Raw genomic sequence first — 23,969 nt, forward strand, 5'->3', positions numbered from 1 at the left:
GCACCCTGGTACACCAAATTTCACAAAATAATTGAGAAGTCACTCAGAACACAACTGGTAACAAACACCATTGAAGACACACCTCAGACTCATGCACCACAAATGCAGTGTACAAATCTGAAATTTACTTTAGAACAAAAGATGAACAAGCCAAACAAGCATCAAAAAAATTATCATTAGTTAAATAGATAACTATTCTCCTCATGATCATGCTAAAGTAGATATGTTAATTAGAAATATTAATGAGTGTTTATGCATTTTGAACAATAAAAAAAATATGTACAACTAAATAATGTAGAGAATTAATATACACATTTGAAAATGTGCCCACGGAGAGTGGTCACCAAGAGTCACAAATTATAGTAAAAAAAGCAACTAATATGTGTAATATTGAAAATGTATTAAAATAATGTAGTAAAATGTCATATTGAGATATATAACATATGTTTTGCATTATCTTGTAAAGCTAACTAAGTCGAAGTTGTGGCCTAGTTTTGCCAGGCCTCATGCAGAAGGTGAATATTAACGCAATGTAGAGAAGCTAATGTGCTGAACTGACCATGAACCACATGTTATTTAATAAAAGTTGCTTAGTTAAAATTCTCTATGATGAACCGATGAACAGGAGATTGCAAAATTAAAGTTTGTATCTAAACCAGTGTAATGCAGATGGGATGTACTTTCCCAGGACTCGAACAATGGAGACACTGACTGGAGAAGAAGATGCAACATTTTCGACACCTGACAAGCTGGATGATGAGGACATCGTACAGTGAACCAATCAACACCTTGAGAACTGTGTAATATTAGAATTCATAGATTTGAAAAACTAAGATTATTGGATAGAGTCATAACTGGTGATTACCTGAGCAATTAAGGGATAGTCTGGGTGACTTTGATATAATGTTTGTGACAATGGGAGAAAACTTCAGAACTGATGGAGGCAGGAGAGATGTTAGGGGCAGATATCGGAAGAGAGACATTATTCCAAAATTTATTTAAGATTCTGTCATTGGGCTCATGCCCTTGACAGCCTGATGCTTTGCTGATCAATTGATGACCTGAAGACGAAGACTGACTTTTTGCTGATCCATTCCGTGGATAGGTAGCAATGACAATGTGACTGAATTACCTTTTGTGCCTTTTCTTCTTAGGTACAAACTGCGCTGTTTAAATAGTTTTTCTCTTAGCTAGATGTTTTTCAAAATTCATGTTCTAAACTGTTTTCACATGAAATCCCACATGCTAATCTGGGTTAGGTAAGGTTCCTATTCTGAGGCGTTGACATATACAGTGACAAATGATTGACGGACTGATTTGCTGAACTCTGCTACTCATGTTGACATATTCATTGTTATTGGCTTATGTTGAAGCATTAGAATGCATGTTTTCTCAAGTTCTGATTAGAATATGTTATTGGTGGTCAATAATGATTTAATCTGGAGTTGATTTGAATAAAGTTTGAATAATTCCATGAATTAGTATTGTTACCAATAGGGAAATAAAATTGCTAAAACGTATATTGAGTTGTGGTTATTCATGAATGTTGACATTATTAATTGCGGATTAATATCCTGCTTATTGATTATTGATTTGCGTATTTGATTGTTGATGGGTATTGGTTACTACGTAGCTAGGATATTCCATGTGAATCAAAAGGTTCATCGACCTATACGCGTCACCTTGTAAGTTTACTTATTAAGGACTGGGCGCGCTAGCAATCACTAATACTAAAGAAAGTAGTAAAGCATTTGCAGAGTTTTTTTTTTTCATGAAAAACTTTAGACCTTCCTTCCAACACCACCTAAAGAAAACTAATGCTGATCTAGAAGATCTGTATAACCTTTGCCCTATGCCAAGCTTCATTTTCTGGTTTAAGTGATAGAGAGATGTGTTGTGTTGCAACTAAACCACCACATTCTAAAAAAGAATCTCTTCAAAGACCTCAAATCAGGGTTCAGACCATATTGCAGCACAGACACCGCACTGCTGATAGTAGATGACACATGATCAATTAACTATCAGTCTCAGTAGAGTATGGACTGAAGTTACCATTGTTGAATCTCAGTATGAAGGAGGGACGTAGGCCAAAACCCAAAAAACAAAAAAGGCAGAGCAGCATTTTTAAAAATTACTTTCTTTTTCAGATTGAGGGCAACATATGTATTTATGTTTAGGGTGATAGAAGCTGCCTGACTCCAGGAAGATGACACACACTCATAGAGTACAGACTGTGACAAAGAAGAAGGGTGAGATAATATTGAGGAGGTCACAGAATCACCTGTGTTTTGTGCACAGTGAGAAGTGGTAAATGAGATCAATATAGTTAAGAACATTGATGTGCTTTCAAACAGAGCTCAATAATAAGTTTACCGTGGAACATCTATACCGTTTGGTTGTGCTCATATTTGGCCACAGAAAAGTGGCATTACAGCAAACATGGCTTGCTATACACAGCCGTAAGCACATTTACATGATAAATTACATATACATAGAAAGGAACCATCGTACATACCAAAAATACCATAGTCTCTGAATAGAGAGGGATCTCACACAGCAAGTTGAACCACAGCAATCTTCATATGCTCGGCATCTGAAGAAGAAAAGAGACAATAACATTTTTAATGCACTACAAAAACACACTAACTTGGCGCCACTTTTATACCTGTTTGGATTTAGATTTTGTCTGTACCACAAAATTACAATTATCACAGTTAGGAAATGTCAGTTTGAGATGAGAAGACTTACAGACTTTCTCAAATCTGTGTTCATTGATGACGAAAGTTCTAGAATTGGTTGCTTTAGGAGATAAAGTAATAATGAATGTCTTGAAATATTGTGTATTTAGGTCCAGCTCATTCATTGAAGACACATGCCCGCATAGTAGGCAATTTGTAGTTCTGTCTATTACACCGCATCATTGAAGTAAAGACGACGGAAAGGAACTGAGTATCCACTTTCAAAGTATTCTATCTCAACTCCCAGGGTTAAACTCCATGAGCACACTCAAAAGTTGAATAGTGGGCCATAAATGACACATGTATTGACCCATCGAGAACCATCTTATACTTGTAGAAGGCACTGCTCAATGGTACCAAGGCCAACCCTGAACCCATATTGTGATTACACCTAAATGTAATTCTCTGTTGCCCAATGCTGTAATCTGTGGAGTTATGTCTCTCACTAGCATCATAGGATGAAATCACAAAAGCAGTATATAATTTACAAACAGCCAAAACATCCAATAGTACTTTCCCTTGATACATAACATTGAGCAGAGGGCTGTGATTCTGCTTTTTTACATCTTCTAAACTCAAAAGGGCATTTACATTATCCATTTCAATATTGAAATCAACTGCTAATATGACCGTACAATGCTTACTGATAGAAGATGCAATGGAATCAGTATTACTCTTAAGTATAATTACTATTTTTTAAATGTTAGAACAATCTGAGCTACGAACATTCTCACTATACAAATTCAAGGTCATGAGTGAACCACCCTTCTTAAAAGCAAAAAAGGAGTACCTGGAAATTAGGCAAACAACTATAAATCTTCTTCACAAGACTCGAAAGCGATAGGGAGACCAAAATCATAAAGCTACCTTTAGTTCTTCCGGGGGAGGAGTAGGAAATGCAATTTGTCTCTCTGGGTTTGGTGAAACGCCAGTCCAAGAAACGTGCCACGCCAATATTCTGATTAAAATGGCAGTCCTTTATGCATGCATGCATCCAATATACTGTCTTATTCTTTAACTGTTGGTGATTTTCCGTTTTAGTTAATAACAGAGGTAGAGCATTTGTCAAAATAATAACATAAAAAGTGCAGCAAAGAATTTGCCTCTGACTCAGAATTTGCACAACTGGGAAGGCATTGGTGAATCAATCTGATGCCTCTTTCCATGTTTTAGGGCCTGATATAGAATACATTTTTGTGTAAGTTTACGATTGTTTGGTATTCACAACTTACACTACAGTGTAAGTTTACCTTTGTGAATCAGACAATTAATATTCAATTCTTTTGATGTCTATAGTGACAACAGAAACATTACAGACGGTAATGCAGCTTTTCTTTTATGGAAGAATTACAGGCAGCATTAAAACTTTCCTGAACACTTGTGATTTCATCATTAATATCTCCAACTGCACGAGCTAAAAATTGTGTAATGGTTAAAGACGTTTTGTGTTTCTTACCAGAACAGTCTGAGATGGAGGTACTACTGCTTTCCTTTTCCCCATAATGTGCACAATCCTTTTCCAAAATGGAGGGGGTAAGGAGAGTAATATGATGTTGGGGGGAGAAAGGTTGAAGCAAGACAGCCTCTGATGAGCCATGGACGAGCCTGTCCTTGGCCTGGGCGTAATCTGTCTACAGAAGGGGAGTACGCTTCAAATAACACCAACAGTACCTCATGGAATTATGGTGATTGTCTTTGTCATATGCACTGGAGACAGTGGATGTTCATGCAATCCTAAACCACTAAGATACATATCTAAAATGTTGTATGTGATCCACCCACTTTCCTGTCAAGATATAAGCCAATGTAGGTATTGTCAGTATAGATATAAACAAACACTAGCAAAGCCAATTGGTTTCGCCCATGCTATGCCTATTTGTGTTGTCAATGATTTTTAAAGATGTTGCATGCTCCATTTGGTCTCCTTGAGAAGAGAAATTTCAAACACAGACAGTATTTCACTGCAGGCTGGCAGATAGTTGCGGAAGGTATTTAAGGCTTTACTGCAATGTGTGCTGCTGCAGCCGGCAGGGTGCACAGGTTGTGTGTGTGGGGATAGGGGAGAATTCCGCATTCACATGTAAAATGAAAATTAGGTGCAGCTTGTCAAGAAAATAAGCACTAAGACATGGACACCGTTGATCTCATCATATTGCTTTTTTATAAACTTTAAGCCAATTTAAATAGCAACCTGGGCTGCTGTGTAATATGTCTTAATAACATTGGCAAAGCCAATAGATCTCACATAGGCGAAACCCAATGGCTTTGTAAATGTTTTTTTTCCTTCACAAGGGAAACCTAATAAAAATGTACCAAATTACACAGAAAACAACTAAGCATGAGCTTCTGACTCATGGATGTGAGTTGGCTCAAGGGATGGACCGTCAGACTGGGTTCAGAGTCAAGGTTGGCCGGAGTCACCAACTTTGAAGCTTGGGAACTAGATTTGAGTTGCATTAGCTCAACATCCTGTGATCCTGACCACATCACTTAATGTCCCTGTGCCTACCAAAAATAGCATATGTGTGCTCATTTAAAGTAACTGGTGCTCATGTAAAGTGCTCCAACATCTTCGGGTTGAGTTTGTGCTATATAAAACTGTAAAATACCAAGTATTCTTGCACTAAAGGTGTAGTTTCCAGTTCCCTGTTTGCATTCCGGTACATGTGATTTTGCCTCCCATACCATATTAGAAATGCAAAACAAATAACGTGCCTGACAGCGCAGAGGCACAGACACTGCTTTAGAAAAGGAGGTCTTTTATTTGACACAGTTTAACATCTCTGGTGCTATTCTGAAACAAACAGGCATTATTAAGGTAACTGCTCTCATGAAAGGAGTGCAAACTATCCTACTACTTTAGCTCACATGCTGCGTGTCAATATTAGTAAAACAAGCAGATTTAAAGATGAGCAACGCAGTCTAAACAGCACTGATTGTGCAATCTCACAAAAAAGTCCTTCTATATGCCTGATTTCCAGCATAGGTGAATCTTGCACACAGAGGGGGTCATTCTGACCCTGGCGGTAATTACCGCCATGGCGGAGGTTGGCGGTAGCACCGCCAACAGGCTGGCGGTGCTCCGCCGGGCATTCTGACCGCGGCGGTACAGCCGCGGCCAGAAGCGGAAAGCCGGCGGTGTACCGCCGACTTTCCGCTGCCCATGGGAATCCGCCATGGCGGCGCAGCTTGCTGCGCCGCCATGGGGATTCTGACAGCCCATACCGCCATCCTGTTCCTGGCGGTTCACCCGCCATGAACAGGATGGCGGTATGCGGTGTCGTGGGGCCCCTGGGGGCCCCTGCAGTGCCCATGCCAATGGCATGGGCACTGCAGGGGCCCCCGTAACAGGGCCCCACAAAGAATTTCAGTGTCTGCTTTGCAGACACTGAAATTCGCGACGGGTGCAACTGCACCCGTCGCACCTTCCCACTCCGCCGGCTCCATTCTGAGCCGGCTTCCTCGTGGGAAGGGTGTTTCCCGCTGGGCTGGCGGGCGGACTTTCGGCGGTCGCCCGCCAGCCCAGTGGCAAAGCCAGAATGACCGCCGCGGTCTTTCGGCGGGAACCGCTTGGCGGGCGGCGACCGCCGTCCGCCGCAGTCAGAATCACCCCCAGAGTGTGGTTGGGTTGGATCAGATCGAATACAACTCTGCTCGTAAGTGCCTGTAGTCAAATTTCAGATGCACTGGGCCAGGGGCAAAAAATAAATCCCACCATCACTCAATGAATAGAGTTGCTAACTCCAACAGCCAATGAGATGACAACCAATGATGTTTAAAGCAGGTAAAAAAAGTAAACACTGAGACCCGGCTGTTAGTTATGGGGTTCCTGGTTGGCTAGGGTAGGCACCTAAGCCAGGCAGGAACCGCCGCTCTAATCAGGGTAAGAGAGCTACACACCCATTTCCCCTGCTCACCCCCGTGGTAGCTTGGCAGGAGAGGTTAGGCTTATCCCAGAGGCAATGTGTAAAGCATTTGCAGAACACACACAATCCAGTCACACAATAAATACACCACAAAGAAAACTAGACAAGTTATATGAAAATATATTGTATTGCACAAAACATCATTAGACCAAAAAAGACATAAATCAGTAAGACTCTGCTAGATAAGCAGTTGTCAGGTCATCACATAGATTACTAGTACTCTGCTAAACAAGCAGTTATCAGGTCATCATTACTACAATTAGTACACATAGAGTGAAACATTCTCATATTGCATACATCATAAGTATACCTTACCCTCCCACTGCACATCAGTTAGACCATGAAAGCATGAATGTCTCCCTCCTTAATGGCAAGCATGGCACAGTAAACAGACTCAGGTCATAACATGAAAATGCAGCGTACACACAGAGGGCAGGAGTGCCGTAACAAAATGTAACTTATTCAAAGAATGTTGTTTTCTGACTGCTCAACTCTCATGGGAAATGTTAAAATCATGGGTGATATTCCCTCCCCACAGGACTGGCCTCTGTTGAGGCCACTTCATCCCATCCCATCCCACAAGGTATCTGGTGAACAAGACACACGCATCCCCTTTGAGACTTCACTGGCCAGAAGGAAATGCAAATCACAGTTCTTCCAGCAGGAAGAACAAAGTAAGATCCTGTGCCATCTTGGCAGGTGGGGAGAAAGTTCCCGGTCCCCCGTGCCTCTTACTTCACAAGATGGCGGCCCACGAGTCCCTGGCATGGTCGCCACTGGATCCAGGCTGCTCTGCAGTGTGCCTACCCCGCCTTCCTTAGGCGATGCGCTCAGAGTGCAGCTTGGGTTGTGGCATTGATCACGCACAAGTAGGGATTTGCCTCTGCCCCGGGGGCACTACAGGAAGCGTGTTTGTCCGTGCTTTTACAAGAGGCTGCAGATGGGCTCCACTTGTTTCTCCTGCCCTGGGGGGGAGGGCACAACCACAGTGCCCGTAGTGGACTAAAATGAAGTGCACTTCATGCAGTGCCTAGGTCAGGTATAGCGCTCCTCACGCACTGCACTATTCAATAAAAATCAGGTGCTCTCCCTGCACCAAGCCACTCCAGGACACAGCCCTGCAGTGCTCATGATGCATTTGTCTCCGGGTGAGGAAAAGTGCTTGTCACGTGCAACAGCCATTGGATACAGTGCTTCCCTCAATCTATAGAGTAGCAAACAGGAGGAAAGGGGGCAGCTGAGGGGGCACAAGGCTGCATGGCCCCGGTAAGCAGGCCAGCACAAAGGTCCTGATGAAAGCAGTGGCTGTCCTTCTAGTGACCTAGCAGGTCACAGGTCAGAACAACAGCAGGGCAGACCCAAGGCAGGTCCTGGTAAGTCCTTCCAGCAGCATTCAGTGCCATCAGTGTCACCCAGTGTCTCAACTGGGACCAAGTAAGGAAACAGGCCGGCAGCAGGACAACAAGCAGAAAAGCAATCAAGATGAGTCCTTTGGACCACCCAGTAGACACCAGGCAGCTGGGCAACAAAAGCAGAGCAGTCCATATAATTCCTTGGTGCACACTCTGCCAGTCCTCTGGCAGACGTTCAATCCAAGTTCTAAACGTTTCTCCCATCAGGGGAATACAGCCCCTCTACTTGTACTCAGAAATGCCTGTGTTCAGGGGGAAACTTCAAAAGAATTGTTCAAGTGAAGCACAACACAATTTCAACCAAGCCATCTCTCCAGAAATCAGTAGGTGGTAATCAGTCCATTATGTGAGGGCAGGCCACAGCCTATTCACATGTAAGGTGTGAACAGCCCTCCCTCTCCCCAGCCCTGGAAGACTATCAATATGCAGATGCTTCTTCTGTCAAACCCAGCCATTCCTATGGTGATGGCTGTCAGGAAAGTATGCACGAAGTGGAGCTGTCACTCTGCCCCAGACGTGGATTAGAGTCAGGCTGCAAAACACTAGAGATATAAGCACAGAGAAATACCCACTATCAAAAAGTGGCATTTCTAGAATGGTTATGAAAGGTCCACCTACACCAAGAAGCAGGAATGTATCACCACCATTGCAAACATACTAAACATGCCCACACTATTCCTCATAGTTCAGAAGATACCACTTAGACATATGTCAGGGCATTTCCAATGCAATCCTATGAGAGGAGCAGCACTCACAGTAGTGAGAAACTATATAGGTTGTTTGTCACTAATAGGCTATGTAGTGCATAAAGACGTATGTCCTACCATTTAAATATACAGCACCCTGCCCATAGGGATATCTAGGGCATACCTTGGGGTGACTTAGGTATAGCAAAAAGGGAGTTTAGGCCTTGGCAAGACGTTTGATTTGCCAAGTCAGTGTGGCAGTAAACTGCACAAGCAGGCTCTGCAGTGGCAGGCCTCAGACAAGTTTAAAAAAGACTAATCCTTAGGGTTGTGCAATCTGTGCTGCAGAGGCCCACTAGAAGCATTTAATTTATAGGCCCTCAGTATATGGCATATCACTTTACAAGGGACTTAAAGGTAAATTAAATTGGCCAAACAGGTGTCAGCCAATTATACAGAGATGTAGAAGAGAGACCACATGCACTTTAGCACTGATCAGCAGTGGTAAAATGCCCAGACTCCTAAAGACAACAAAAAGAGGGTCCAAAGAAAAGGAGGAGAAAAGCAAAAAGTTTGGGGATGACCCAGCAGAAAGGGCCCTTTCCAACACCAGCCTTCAACTTTTGCCCTGAAACCACACAATAAAGCAGAATCATACCAATTGTACTGTAACAAAACACTAGGACTCGGAACCCAGCACTACTGTAAAATCCATTAGAATTGCAATTATCCAAATGCATTATACCTTTACGTAAACACATTTATTTGATACATTGCTCTAGAAATGTTCTTGTTGCATTTTCAGCCTCTCCGCTAAACACCGAGACACCATTTCCTGCCTTTCAACTCTTTTGCCGACCTTTTAAATCGCTTGCAATTTCTTGTAGGAGGTTGTGCTCTGCATGCCCTCAATTACGCTTGAAAGGCGTGTGTTGCTGAAGATGGTTGGATGTGGGGAGTTGGGATGATACAACTAGAGGGTGGGAAACAAAGAATGTGCAGAGGGAGGTGTCAGAGTTTTTAAATTGCACTTCTATAGCACTTACTGGGTTAAAGAAAAATGATGGTGAGATGGTGGAGTGTTTTCAAATGAATGGACAGTAGCAGAAGTGTATGCAGGTTGGCACCTTGGAACGTGAGGAGGGGTGTGGGGAGAAAGAAAACACTCCCAAGAGCGTTAAGCTGGCAGGTGTGCAAGAGAGTGTCTGTGGAGGCATGCACTCTAAGAGTGTGCTAACGCGTCCCAGTCTCGATAATTTACTCACTCTGGGACTCGTTTTAGGCCGATGGATCTTTTGACCCTGTTCGAAGTCTCCTTAGGACGAGATGGCTACTCAACATGTCGATCAATGGATCAATAACCTCATCACTAATCACAATAGCAAGTCAATCAAAGTAATCAATAACATTAATAAGACTCGGAAACCACCATGACCCTTTATTCATGAATAACCACACAGAATTTAGTAAGATTTATGACATTTATTCCCTATTGGTTACAATTTTACTAGCAAGTTTATTAGTCTCAAAACCAGAAGACACATCAACATTGTCGTAATTTGGCAACTCGAATAAGAATTCATCAAAGCAAAGATTATAAACATTAGAACATAGCATGATGTCAACATGGATTGACCTTAGCAGAGTATCATTAGCGCATTATTCAACAAAGCATAGATCCAGTCATTTGTCCATTTGCGTCATTCAGTGAACTCCTTAACTAACCTCGAATTAGCATCAGCATGTTGGGCTTCATGCAAAACAATTTAGCCACATCAATTTGGAAAACCTCTAACTATGGACTCTGTCAAAAGAAGCAGTTGGTACCTAGAAAGGAAAGGCAAACAAACAATTACATTTGCATTATTATATAATTACCCTCTGTAATGGGTCCGCATACAGAGTCAGTCTTCGTCCTCAGGACATCAGTTGATTCGCCATCAGCCAGGAAACTCAGCAAAGTTTAGCAAGACGGGCAAAAGAGGTACTTCCCTCATAAGGAGGACAAGTATACGGGCAAACGGGGATAGGGTGAGGATGGTTTTAAGAAGAAAAAAAAGACAGCAAAGTCTCTAGGTAGAGTGACAAAGTGGCTGGGTAATAGCAAGAATGACTCGTAAAGGCTTTATCAGCATGTAATGGCATATATTGGCTCAGAATAGCTCATTTTCTCCTTGTGTCAAGGGATTTTATCCCTTTTCCGGTGTACAGTCCCCTAATTCCTAATTGGGTAAAGTTTGGCGCACCATTATCTCCATCCAATGGTTTACCAGTCGTGCCCTCAAAAATTGTCACCTCATAATAGTTCTCACGTAGTTTATTGGTTCTTGTGATTGACGTCTCCAATGGGCAGAATGTCCGGTATGATTTCATGTTCATGTGGTCCTCTCGCATCCCCAGTCCCATTGTCTATACCGGTTTAGGCGACCTTGTACCTGTTGCAAGTCTACACTGTTGCATTCGGCAAAAATGTTTCCTTGAGCAAGTCGAATTTCATGAGAACTGATCCACTACGGTTACATACATCCTCTAGCTTTTAGAAAAGTATGAGTAAATGTCCTTAAGCAAGTCAGCACATTGTACGTTAGAAAAACACATTTAATATGAAACCGGGCAGCTAGGCCTCAACTCATGCTAACTAAGGCCTAATGACTAATTAGCAAAACCTTAACACATATAACTCGTAATACTAGTATAAAACCATACATTAATACATTAATTCTTCACTATTAGTTAATTTCGGTAGTCATCGTATACATTGGTGGCCACTCCCCGTGGGCACATTTCGAACACACGTTTAGTACGGCACATTAATACATTTTCTATGCCGCATTATTATGCATTGGTTCATAAACATGTCATGTTAATTTTCATTATAAAAGCTACGCTCTCACAATCCCTCCTCTGATGACACGTGTCATCACACAAAACCTTTCCGTTCATAACCTTTCACTTTCTTAATTCACGCATTTCAATTTCTTCCCCCTTTTACATTTTTCATAAATTTCTTTGAATATTTTCTCCTTTTTCTTCTCTTCTTTCCTCTTATTATGTTTTGCCAATTTTCCCCTAATTCTTTTACTAATTATATATATTAACCATAATCCGAATAAACAAGCTAGGAAAATTAATATTCCCTGTATTATTTTTACCAATATTCCATTCCAAATGTCTTTAAACCAGTTTCCCATTTTAGCAAATCCCTTTCCAACCTTTTCCCAAATTACAGGTTCTTTCAGTTCCTTCAAATCTGTACTATCTTTTGTTTTATCACTATTATCAGGAATAAATGCACAACAGTGGCGCTCATTAAGCATTCTACAGACTCCGCCACTCTTCGCTAAAAGAATGTCTAAAGCAAGCCGGTTTTGAAGAGTCATAGCTCTCTCTGCAGCAAGTTCAGTATCCATCAGGAGTATAGCCCCTGTGAAGTTTGTCAGCATGTTATCCACAATAGTAGACAACTTTCACATTTTTATGGAGTTTAAGATAACTCCCACTGAAGGAGCTATGGCTCAAAATATGTCACCTACGACAGCAGCCGCTGTCTCTCTCTTTTGTCTAGCATGATGTAATTCAGACACTTTAGGAAATTTCATTAAGTCATCAAATTGATAGATCTGTGGAAAAACTATTCCCAAATAACATGTCCCATACCATCCCTTAGGAAGACGGTAATAAGCATTAAGTCCACATATGTAATAGATCCCAGGGATCGCTGGATCCTGACGATTTAACATGAACGTCCACTAACTCTGAAACAAAAACACATGTCTGCATTCACTCGTTCCCACAAATAAAGTGTCATGATCAGATTTTGGCCTATATATACAAAGCTTTCCTACGTGCAGTGCATCTATAGCTAATTTGCCCTGTGTCTTTATTGCACTATAAGCATAGTCATTTGCATACGTTCGTTTTTTCAGTCCCTTTTCTAGTTTCTCTTTTAATGCCTTTCTTTTATCGTCAGTGTGATCTAGGAAGCTCTTCTCTACAGGCGTTAGTAAGCATGTTAGATTACTGCGGTGTGCATAAGCTGTCCCAAATGTCAGTGTTGGCTCAAAGAAACCCCTAACTATTTTTATGTTATGCTCCTTAGCTGTTTTATTCAAAAACTCATATATAGGCACGAAAGAAAACACTACATATAAATTAGAATAGAAGTACTGAATATATTCTTGATCATACAACTTTGTTAATAACAAACTACAGCTTATCCTGTAGGTTAGCTGCAAACTATGGTACGTAACCCCCTCTTGTACTGACAAAGGAATTTTCGTGCACACATAGCAGTTCTTAGCATCCATTGTCTCGACATATTCATTCAACAAATGATAGAAGACATTAGTAGATAGTTCCCTTTTTGTATTAGTTCCCTCATGCAAATATTTTGTATCCTGCTCAAACTTTTCCCATGGTGTTAGTGTAGCAGTTTCAGGAATTGAAGCATTGTTAATCGCACTCGTATCCAACAATGTCATTCCCACAATCACAGCCATTATCACCATTGCACATACAACACCCAAAACCACACTCAAACATGCATGAATCCTACCCCTAATACTATTATTTCTAATGTTACTCATGATCTGTAAAGAATCAGAGAGCAGAATAATATAAAGCAAACAATCAACTGAGAAAGATCTAAAGCTCTTTAAAAAAAAAAAAAGAAAATGCACAGTCTTTCTTTTGGCAAGTATTTACAGCGTTTCACTCACTCCCAGGATCCTTGTCAAATCAGGTTAGCAGTTTGTCACAATCGGTTTTCAAAGTCAATTCAGGTCAACAGTGTCACATCCGGTAATTTATCAGTCACTTTTTCTCTCAGCTTTTCAGCTTTATTTTAAATTTAACACAATCTCTCTTTTCTGTGGGCGACTTCAGGTACCGTAGTATTGACCTGGAATCTCACGATCAAAACAGAATGGCAAAAATTCTTGTTGCCACTGAGCTGATGTTGCATATGCCCATTTAGGACCTGCGTACCTTCGGTTTGCAATCCTCTTTCTTTTCAGTTTACGATCACCCTGTAACTCTCCTTCACTCAGATCTTCCTTCCTTGTTGTATTGACTTCTTCCTCTAGTGTTTCGTTAATGACCACTTTCTCTTTTGCAGCTTGCGACTCTGGCCATTTATCTCCTTTCAGTGTCCTTTTATTGTTTGACTTTTCAGGTTGCTGGTCAATGCCCTCCTCTTGTGCTATGGTGTTTTCTCTTGATGGCTCTGCAAACGGCTCAGGAGGAGTCAGAACACTTTGACTTCCTTCCGCCTCACCTCCTTCGACTTCTGGATCTGTCAAGGGTTCAACTTCAAACCCATACTCGTCTGCTTCTGGGAGACCCTCTATTTGGGTTGGTTCTCCGGGTGCTTCAGTTGAGATAGGCTCACTGTCACCCTGCTGTGTTTCGTTTACTGGTTGAGTAACTAAGCCGTCCTCAACGGGCTCTCCTCTAGTCTCAGTTCCCCTTTGATTACTCTCCGGCCCTGAGACTTCCTTTCCTGCAGCTGTTATTCTCAACAACTCAAGTTCCTCATCATTTGGACACGTCACTTTCTTTGTGTGACTGGCATGGATCCAATTTGGAAGTCCTGCGCATTTCACATCAGTAGTAGTTTGTCAGTATCACTTGATACGGCCCCTTCCAACGTGGCTCCAAACATGACTTCCTTACGTGTTTCTTGACAACAACCCAATTACCGCCTTTCAGGGTGTGACCTGGATCATTTATCGGTGGCAGTGTGGTGGCTTCCACCTGGTTTGAGAAAGAGCGGACCACGTCAGCCAGACCCTTGCAGTAGTCCAACACCATATCATCTGTGATATTCACAAGAGCATTTGCAGGCACTGGGGCAATCCCATAGCTCGGCCCATAAGAATTTGATAAGGAGACAGTCCTGTTTTCTTGTCGGGTGTGTTCCTCATTGACATCAGCACTAAGGGCAACGCATCTGGCCATTTCAGATTGGGAGCTGCGCACATTTTTGCCATTCTCGACTTCAAGGTCCCATTCATCTGCTCCACTAGTCCTGATGCTTCACCTCATTGTTGAAGTGACTTACCCTATCTGATTCTAAAGAGATTAGAAATCAGAAACGTGGTATCAGTTCCCTAAACAGCAGCTTTGCTACTGTGAGACTGTCATTTCTACGTGTAGGGTAAGCGTCAATCCAGTGACTGAAAATGCACACAATCACCAACACATACCTCAGACCTCCACACACAGGCATCTCAATAAAATCCATCTGCATTCTGCTAAATGGACCGTCTGCTCTCCCAATGTGGCTCAAATTCACCAGGGTCCCTTTCCCCGCATTCATCTGCTGACAGATGATGCACCTGTGACAGATAACTTCTGCAGCTTGTCTGAATTTTGGATTGAACCAATCGATTTTGAACAACCTAATCATAGCGTCTCTCCCAACATGTGCTTGACCATGGTAAAACCTCGCCAATTGTGACAGAAGGCTGTTTGGCAAAACCATTTCCCCCTCATCTGAAACCCACAAGTCATCAGGTCTTTGTACACATTGCATTTTGAGCTAAGAACTTTTCTCCTCCCTGCTGGCACATCCCTGCAATGATTTTAACTCATCCAGTGTGTCAACCACCATTAATGCATAATCTGAGCATGTTTCATTTTCAGTTTCAGGCAACAATTCCCACTGATCTTGGACTGATATACAGTTCAATGCACAAAACCTTGCGACTTGATCTGCATATCCATTTCCCATTGACACAAAGGGGGTCATTCTGACCCTGGCGGTCATCGACCGCCAGGGCCAACGACAGCGGAAGCACCGCCAACAGGCTGGCGGTGCTTCCTGGCCAATTCTGACCGCGGCGGTAAAGCCGCAGTCAGAAAAGGGAAACCAGCGGTTTCCTGCTGGTTTTCCCCTGGCCATAGGAATCCTCCAGCGCCGCCATGGGGATTCCGACCCCCTTCCCGCCATCCTGTTCCTGGCGGTTCTTACCGCCAGGAACAGGATGGCGGGAACGGGTGTCGTGGGGCCCCCTAACAGGGCCCCATAAAGATTTTCAGTGTCTGCTTTGCAGACACTGAAAATCTCGACGGGTGCCACTGCACCCGTCGCACCCCTTCAACTCCGCCGGCTCCATTCGGAGCCGGCTTCATTGTTGAAGGGGCTTTCCCGCTGGGCCGGCGGGCGGCCTTCTGGCGGTCGCCCGCCGGCCCAGCGGGAAAGTCAGAATGTGGTTCATCCTGAAAGTGGCAATTTCGGAATCTCTGCACTTCTGACTGTAGAGCGTGTAGCCCCTGTATCAACTAAAAACAAAACCTTATGACCCATCACCTTTCCCTGTGCCTAGGGTCCCCTCTGATCTACTTCTAGGGACACTGCAAGCCTGCACTCCTCACTATCTGAACAATCATCTGACCATTCATCGTTTATTCCATCCTCACCACGCAATGGGAACTGTTGTACTGTATCATTTTGACTCATTATTTGGCCTGTGACATGTTGAGGAAGCATCACCTGTTGATGTCCCATCGGAGCTAATGGCAACTGCATTTGCTGTCTAGGTACCATGGGAACCTGCTGTTGTATTTTCTGCACTTGTGCTGGTTGCATATGCGGCATTTGTATTTGTTGCATAGGCTTGAGACCCTTCATATGCATTATGTTATTCTGGAAGTTCGGATTTGAACCTCTCATTCTTGAACCCCTCACATTTTAAAAAGTTCCGACATCATTGCTTTGTTGAACAACACCATCCTGTGCCATCATTGGGCATTCCCGCTTCCATTGTCCCACGCCCCGCACGTGTGACATGGTAACACCTTTTTCATCCCTTGCACATCATTTTGAACCACAACTGTATTTAAATCTGGACCGCGGCTCACAAAACCTCCTCGACCTCGGCCTCTCGGTTGTGCCTGAAACATCCCGTTCCCTTGCTGTTGCTGCTTTACCATCTGCTGTACTCCATTTCCCTGCATTCCTGCCTGAGCTGCTTTGATTTGCATCACCATCACCTTCTCTTTCAGCTTTTTCTGTTTTAGCTCAATCTCATCACTACAGTACTTTGCATACTGCAATACATCATCAATCGGCTTCGCTTGCCAACAGATCAAATAATTCTTAATCATCTGACTAATCTCTGGTCTCAACACTACAACAAATCCGAACACAAGGTGTTTAATGTCTTTCGGCTCTATGACCTCTGTACCACTGTAGTGTTTGAAAGCCTTTAACAACCTCTCATAGTAAGCATGAATTGACTCCTTTCCTTCCTGCGCCGTTCGATCAATCTTCTGCCAATCAATAACTTTCGGCGACACCTTCTGCATTAGGAATTCAATCACCTTATGGTAAATACCTCATCACATCAGGAGACGGTGCTCCTGTTATTTTGTCCCTTGTCGGTTCTTCTGTCGGCCAATCCACACCCCTCTTGCACTCAAACCATAAGTCAGCTGGGACTATAATCTCTAACAATGTATTCAAATCTTCCCAAAGACATTTTGCAAGTTTCACAAACATGTCTGTCTGCTGATACCACTCTATTGGCTTTTCCCTCAACCTGGGATAATCGTTAGTGAATGAAAAAATGTCACCTCTAGACCACAGTACATGGACTAAAACCCCTCCAGCTGTTTCTCTCATTGGTAACATCTTTATTGCCCCTGTGTCTGGTGCAGCTTTCGCTTGCTTCTGTTCTGGGCAGTCACTTTTCTCTTTATCTCTCTTCTTTGCCCATCTGCCTTCCCACTTCTCTAGTGCTCCCCAGATGTGAGCACTCTATAAGATCTCTTTGAGGTATGCCTTCATTCCGGTGGATCTCATGTGATCAAAATCTTAAGGTTCAAAGTCTAACCTATAACTCCTCTTCAAGTGCTTAGTATTGTCTAAGTCTATGCCGTATTTGTCTGCTGCATTCGCCAACATCCGATGCACCCTGCTCACTTCCTTGGTTATTTTGGGGCACAGAAACCTCAATTCTGCTTCAGTGTATGATTCTAACCTGTTCACCCCCATAGTTCCTTCTACCAGCTCTGTAGCTTCCACCCCCAGTCTCACAAAATTCAGATATTCTTCTCTTTCTGATCGCTCTGTAGTCACTGAAGTATTCTGTGGAGTGTTGAGTCTGTCTAACCACTCGTTCAATTGTTGCGCGGTTAAACCTTGCAACAAAACATTTCCAGTCTGCATCATTGATGTCTGTGTCGTATTTATACTCATTACCTGTGGGGTTAATGTACCTAACCCTGCTTGCCTCATTTCTCTAAAGGAACCCCAATCGGACTGAAGTCTAACAAGGATCTAGATCCTTCTGCGGTCTGTTCTCACTGCATCATTCCTTGGGAGCTTCCGATGAACCTTCCTCTTATCGCTTCTTGAGTCATTATTCCTTGATCGCATATACAAGGCTTTGCTTGCGCATACAGCAGTACCGGTGGACCAACAGTAATTGGCAATGATATAGCAGCTGGTGTCTGTCCAGTTCCCAAACCCTGTAGAGCATTGACTCCCATATCTTGATTCATCATGGGTGCTGTAGCTTCTGACTGCGTTCCTGCGACCAAATGTAATTTGGAACCACCTGTTGCTGCGGCAGCAGTTGTGGAGTTGGCTCAATCTGTACTAACTTCGATCTAGGATATACCGGAGCAGGCAGCACCATTAAGCTCGTAGTCGTCTCTAGTACTGGGACATCAGGGTAGAGCCTCCGAACTGGCAGTGGCTGCAACTGTATCTGTGTGCCTGGTGCAGTAGATACACTGACACCATTCTGTATCGAAACTGTATTGCTTGTCTGTATTGTATCTATGTTTCCCTGATTTTGAGTCGGACCTTCAGGACCTGCACTAGTACTCGGTCTGTCAGTATTTATGGCATATGGTGGCGGTCGGTCATGTAGCAGCTGATTTAGAAACTCATCGTCATCTGAATCATCTGCATCTGCCCAAGACTTCTGAGTCTCTTTTGGCTTACTAGAGCCCTTGTCTGTTTTGCAAGTGGCCCTCTTTCCCTGCATCTCAGCTTCTTTAGTTATGGCCGGAAACAGTCTAATTCTGTCTACTATTCCCCTTCTCCACATTTTGGTTTCATCATCCCATATAGCCTCCGCTAGAGTCTTTTCTGCTTTTCTCATTGTCTTCATGAATTTCTGCAGTCTCTTTCGTATGGCCATTAAATCCCAAATCATTAATGCCTCAAACTGAGCTGGTCTCGGAGGTAGTTTTTGCTCACTTAACACCCTCCGCAAATTTTCCAAAATCCTTATATTGAACGTTCTGTACTCCGGAAACGCCAAACATCCCTCCTTTTCTGTCATTTTGCACCACTGTTTTAACCAAAGACATGGCGCGACTCCCTTGTCCTCCATTACGGTATAAGCCGGAGTATCCTCTGGCGGTGTAGGCTCCCCCACACTCGCTTTAATGTACGTTTCTCCCCTCAAAGCACTCTTTAAGGCCTTGAAAAACTTAATTTTTGTGTCTCTTATTTTGTTTTAGAATCTAATCAGAAAGTGACTTTAATTCCAAGAACACTCTTCGCCTACCTTCTCAACCAATTGCCTCCCACGGACGGCTGCCAATCCGTGCGTGACCCCTCTCGGCAATTGACCTATCCCAGCACAGCTCCAATGATGTCACACTCACACACACTGCAGCTGACAAAGTCTTGCGGCTTATCCTCCTCCCACTAGATTCACACAAAACTAATGCAATATATGCAATTTATTGCGAGCACCTTTAACAACAAAACCCAAATTTGCCGGTTTACTACAGGAAGGGTAACACAATTGCTTCAGAACTTTACAGAGATTTCACTTGAAGCCTCGGGCGCTACTCTCTACTTCTCAGGTCCCACACCCGCAAGCAGAATTCGACCCGCAAATTCTACTCTCGACTTGTCAATGGTTCGTTCTAGTGCACTTTAGAACTTGACAAATCTCCATTGAAGTTTGCATTCACACATTTCACTCAACTTGTCAACCACACCCGATTGACCTATTAAACCACACAAATTACAACATAAACCAAGTGTCTCATACACTTATCAATATACTCTGGAGTCTCAAACCATGACGGGTCCACACATCAACAACAACCACGTGGACAATTTATTTGCACAAAGCGCCACACTCATATGAAGTTCGACGACTTACCTACTCTCATCCTGCGGAGTACGCACACTTCTACTAAAACATTACCTGGCTTAATTCTCACAAACCTCACAATTCACCTGTGATATGCATAAGCTGAGCAAGCACAAATTCTACACCACACATACTATCACTAGAACGCCGAGAACATACCCAACTCACTTAGGCAAGCTCCGAGATTCCGGGAAAGTCATGGGGAATTTAGAAGCACATCATATCTCCAATTTGCATTATCTCGAAAAACAATTCTAAACAATGGTCCCTCGTCATAGGGCCCCCAAAGGGCCGAAACCGTCCTCTGCTACCAGAACTGCTAATGCGTCCCAGTCTCGATAATTTACTCACTCTGGGACTCGTTTTAGGCCAATGGATCAATAACATTAATAAGACTCGGAAACCACCATGACCCTTTATTCATGAATAACCACACAGAATTTAGTAAGATTTATGACATTTATTCCCTATTGATTACAATTCTACTAGCAAGTTTATTAGTCTCAAAACCAGAAGACACATCAACATTGTCGTAATTTGGCAACTCGAATAAGACTTCATCAAAGCAAAGATTATAAACATTAGAACATTGCATGACGTCAACATGGATTGACCTTAGCAGAGTATCATTAGCGCATTATTCAACAAAGCATAGATCCAGTCATTTGTCCATTTGCGACATTCGGTGAACTCCTTAACTAACCTCGGATTAGCATCAGCATGTTGGGCTTCATGCAAAACAATTTAGCAACATCACTTTGGAAAACGTCTAACTATGGACTCTGTCAAAAGAAGCAGTTGGTACCTAGAAAGGAAAGGCAAACAAACAATTACATTTGCTTTAATATATAATTACCCTCCATAAAGGGTCAGCATACAGAGTCAGTCTTCGTCCTCAGGACATCAGTTGATTCACAATCAGCCAGGAAACTCAGCAGAGTTTAGCAAGACGGGGCAAAAGAGGTACTTCCCTCATAAGGAGGAAAAGTATACGGGAATAGGGCGAGGATGGTTTTAAGAAAAAAAAAAGACAGCAAAGTCTCTAGGTAGAGTGACAAAGTGGCTGGGTAATAGTAAGAATGACTCGTAAAGGCTCTATCAGCATGTAATGGCATATATTGGCTCATAATAGCTAATAGCTCATTTTCTCCTTCAGTCAAGGGATTTTATCCCTTTTCCGGTGTACGGTCCCCTAATTCCTAATTGGGTAAAGTTTGGCGCACCATTATCTCCATCCAGTGGTTTACCAGTCGTCCCCTCAAAAATTGTCACCTCATAACAGTTCTCACGTAGTTTATTGGTTCTTGTGACTGACGTCTCCAACTGGCAGAATCTCTGGTATGATTTCATGTTCATGTGGTCCTCTCGCATCCCTAGTCAGTAGTCCCATTGTCTATACCGGTTTAGGCGACCTTGTACCTGTTGCAAGTCTACACTGTTGCATTCGGCAAAAATGTTTCCTTGAGCAAGTCGAATTTAATGAGAACGGATCCATTACGGTTACATACATCCTCTAGCTTTTGGAAAAGTACGAGTAAATGTCCTTCAGCAAGTCAGCACATTGTACGTTAGAAAACCACATTTAATATGAAACCGGGCAGCTAGGGCTCAACTCATGCTAACTAAGGCCTAATGACTAATTAGCAAAACCTTAACACATATAACTCGTAATACTAGTATAAAACCATACATTAATACATTAATTCTTCACTATTAGTCAATTTCATTAGTCATCGTATACATTGGTGGCCACTCCCCGTGGGCACATTTCAAACACACGTTTAGTACGGCACATTAATACATTTTCTATGCCACATTATTATGCATTAGTTCATAAACATGTCATGTTAATTTTCATTATAAGAGCTACGCTCTCACAAGTACATGCTGAAAAGTGAAAAAATGAGCACCTGGAAGAGCATGCTGACCAGTGGAAGGACACTGGCTACAGAATGCTGTAATGTTTTACTTGGTCCATGCTCCAACGCAGGGGCAAAGACTGTAGTGAAGAGTGAAGCCCAGGAGGAAGCCTGGGGTGGGGAGGAGGTGCTGACCAATGGGAAGGAATGAAACAAAAGTGACGTGGAAGAGAGCTAATGGTAAATAAAGGTAAGTAAGGGACAGGCCGTAAACCTCTTTTAAGATTCTTCTTTTTTTATTTGCTAGAGATTTTGTAAGCACAATGCAAGTGCTGTGCATGCAGGACCTAAAAGTAAATGGTAGCATAGAAAATAGGTAAGGAGGGCCAGAGATTCAGCATTAATATTACATAAACTGGGAATTAAGGCAAACACTTGTGGGACCCAATAAAACAAAGATCTTTGTTCTGAAAAAGACAGAAATGTGCCTCGAGTTGGTAAACAAGAAATGGCACACATCATGAGATTGACACCTCCCAACACAATGTCCCAAAGGCGATGTCACTGCAATGCCATTGTTAATGGTATTAGATGCATCAATGAAGTCCAGAAAGGCCTGGAAACTGGCACTTCATCAGAGGACACTCTAAGATTATCCTAGATGGCAATAAGAAGGGTTTCGACATGAGATTCGCCGTGGCCAAAAGTTACAATGTATGTGTAAATTTAAGAATCTTGTTCAAAGCTGGGAGAAGAGAAATAGAAGAGACTTGAAAGAGTTTGGATGAGACCTGTACGCTTGAACACAGAAGGCAATTTACCAGAGAGAAGTTGAACAGAAAAGCTGGTCGAAAAGTAGGATTTAGCTGTTTAAAAATCTATCGGGGCAACGCACAGATCACACTGAAATCCTGATCTAAAAGAAAAAGTTATGGATTCAAAAGATTCCTGCTCCCAAGGTGGAAAAGGTCGGCCAACAAGGGGAAGAAGAAAATGACATAACATTGGACACAATAAAATTGCATCTGGACTTTTATTCCTGATTTCGGAATTCTTCCTAAGTGAGAATTATTCCTAAGTGAACGTTTATCACAAAGACCCTGTGAAGAGTTTATTATTTTATTGCTAGCAGCAGAGACCAAAGGATCCTTAACAATATTGAAGAATTTTCGTAGGTTGTTGCCAGCTTTAAGAAATATTCCCCACACGAAAAAATCTGAAGTTCACAATGTCAACCCAATGTGCGCATTTACTGCTGGTACTCATCAAACGAGTAGAGGAAGTGCTAAAACATTTCAACAACACTCATTAGAGATTTAAACTCGTGTAAAGTAGGAGAAAACCGGGGTGTTTCAAAGTCGTGTGTCTCTGTTAGTGCTTCTACCAACCAACTTAATGATTTTCTCGCTTACTGCTCAAAACTAAAACATATGTCCAGCAAACATTCCTGAGAGAGATATTGTGCTATCTAGGATTTGCTATGGCGTCTTTAAATTTAACTCAAGTACTGACGTGTAAAGCAACAGCATTGATAGTTTTATGAAAAGAGAAAAGGACATATTCAATCTTTTCACGTTAGCATTAGCATCAAAAGTATGAGTTGATGCTCCAATTTACCATTGGCAGTTTTCCTGCAAGACAATGATAAACTAACATTTTTAAGGTACTGTTCTAATGCACTGGAAAAGCAAACTTAAGAACTGAAACCAGTAGGCATATTCTGCATCAATAGCCAGGTCTGAAATCCAAACAGCTTTGAGCATTTTATTAGACATCTACAACCCAATATGCCATAAACCAAATCCACTACAAAACATTGGGCACCTGAGGCATTCCTTTCAACAGTCCTCCTCCCCAATCCCCATGCTTAAAAAATTATCACTGAGCAAAAACTGAAAAAACTGAAGCCTTAATTTTGAAAAGTAAAATAAATGCAGTGATGTACATCAACATATAAGGGTAATTAACACAGGTTAACGAGGGTACATTGATGTATCCCTTCGGATCATTACATGAGAATCAAAGTTCAGCCCCAATTCGTTAAGCTACTCAGGTGTATGTTGTTAATAATTTGTAAAGACAGCTTCCGTTTTATAAACAACATTTATAAATCAATTCCAACGAATGCAACTGAATAGCAAATTAATCAATACATTGATTTATACTAGGGAACAGAAAACTGGTGTGGCGTTTGCTGTTGAGGATTGCAAATGAAGTTGTCC

General features: G+C 42.3%; 1 protein-coding gene across 1 annotated transcript in view; it reads right to left on the minus strand.

The window, feature by feature from the left end:
• The window catches only part of VOPP1 (VOPP1 WW domain binding protein), a 459,612-nt gene that overhangs the window by 43,915 nt on the left and 391,728 nt on the right, over positions 1-23,969 (minus strand). Inside the window, exon 3 of the mRNA XM_069214230.1 lies at positions 2,516-2,593. Within this exon, the coding sequence (XP_069070331.1) occupies positions 2,516-2,593 (78 nt within the window). The remainder of the gene's footprint in view (positions 1-2,515; positions 2,594-23,969) is intronic.

This window comes from Pleurodeles waltl, chromosome 2_1 (genome assembly GCF_031143425.1).
Source record: "Pleurodeles waltl isolate 20211129_DDA chromosome 2_1, aPleWal1.hap1.20221129, whole genome shotgun sequence".
Lineage (NCBI taxonomy): Eukaryota > Metazoa > Chordata > Amphibia > Caudata > Salamandridae > Pleurodeles > Pleurodeles waltl.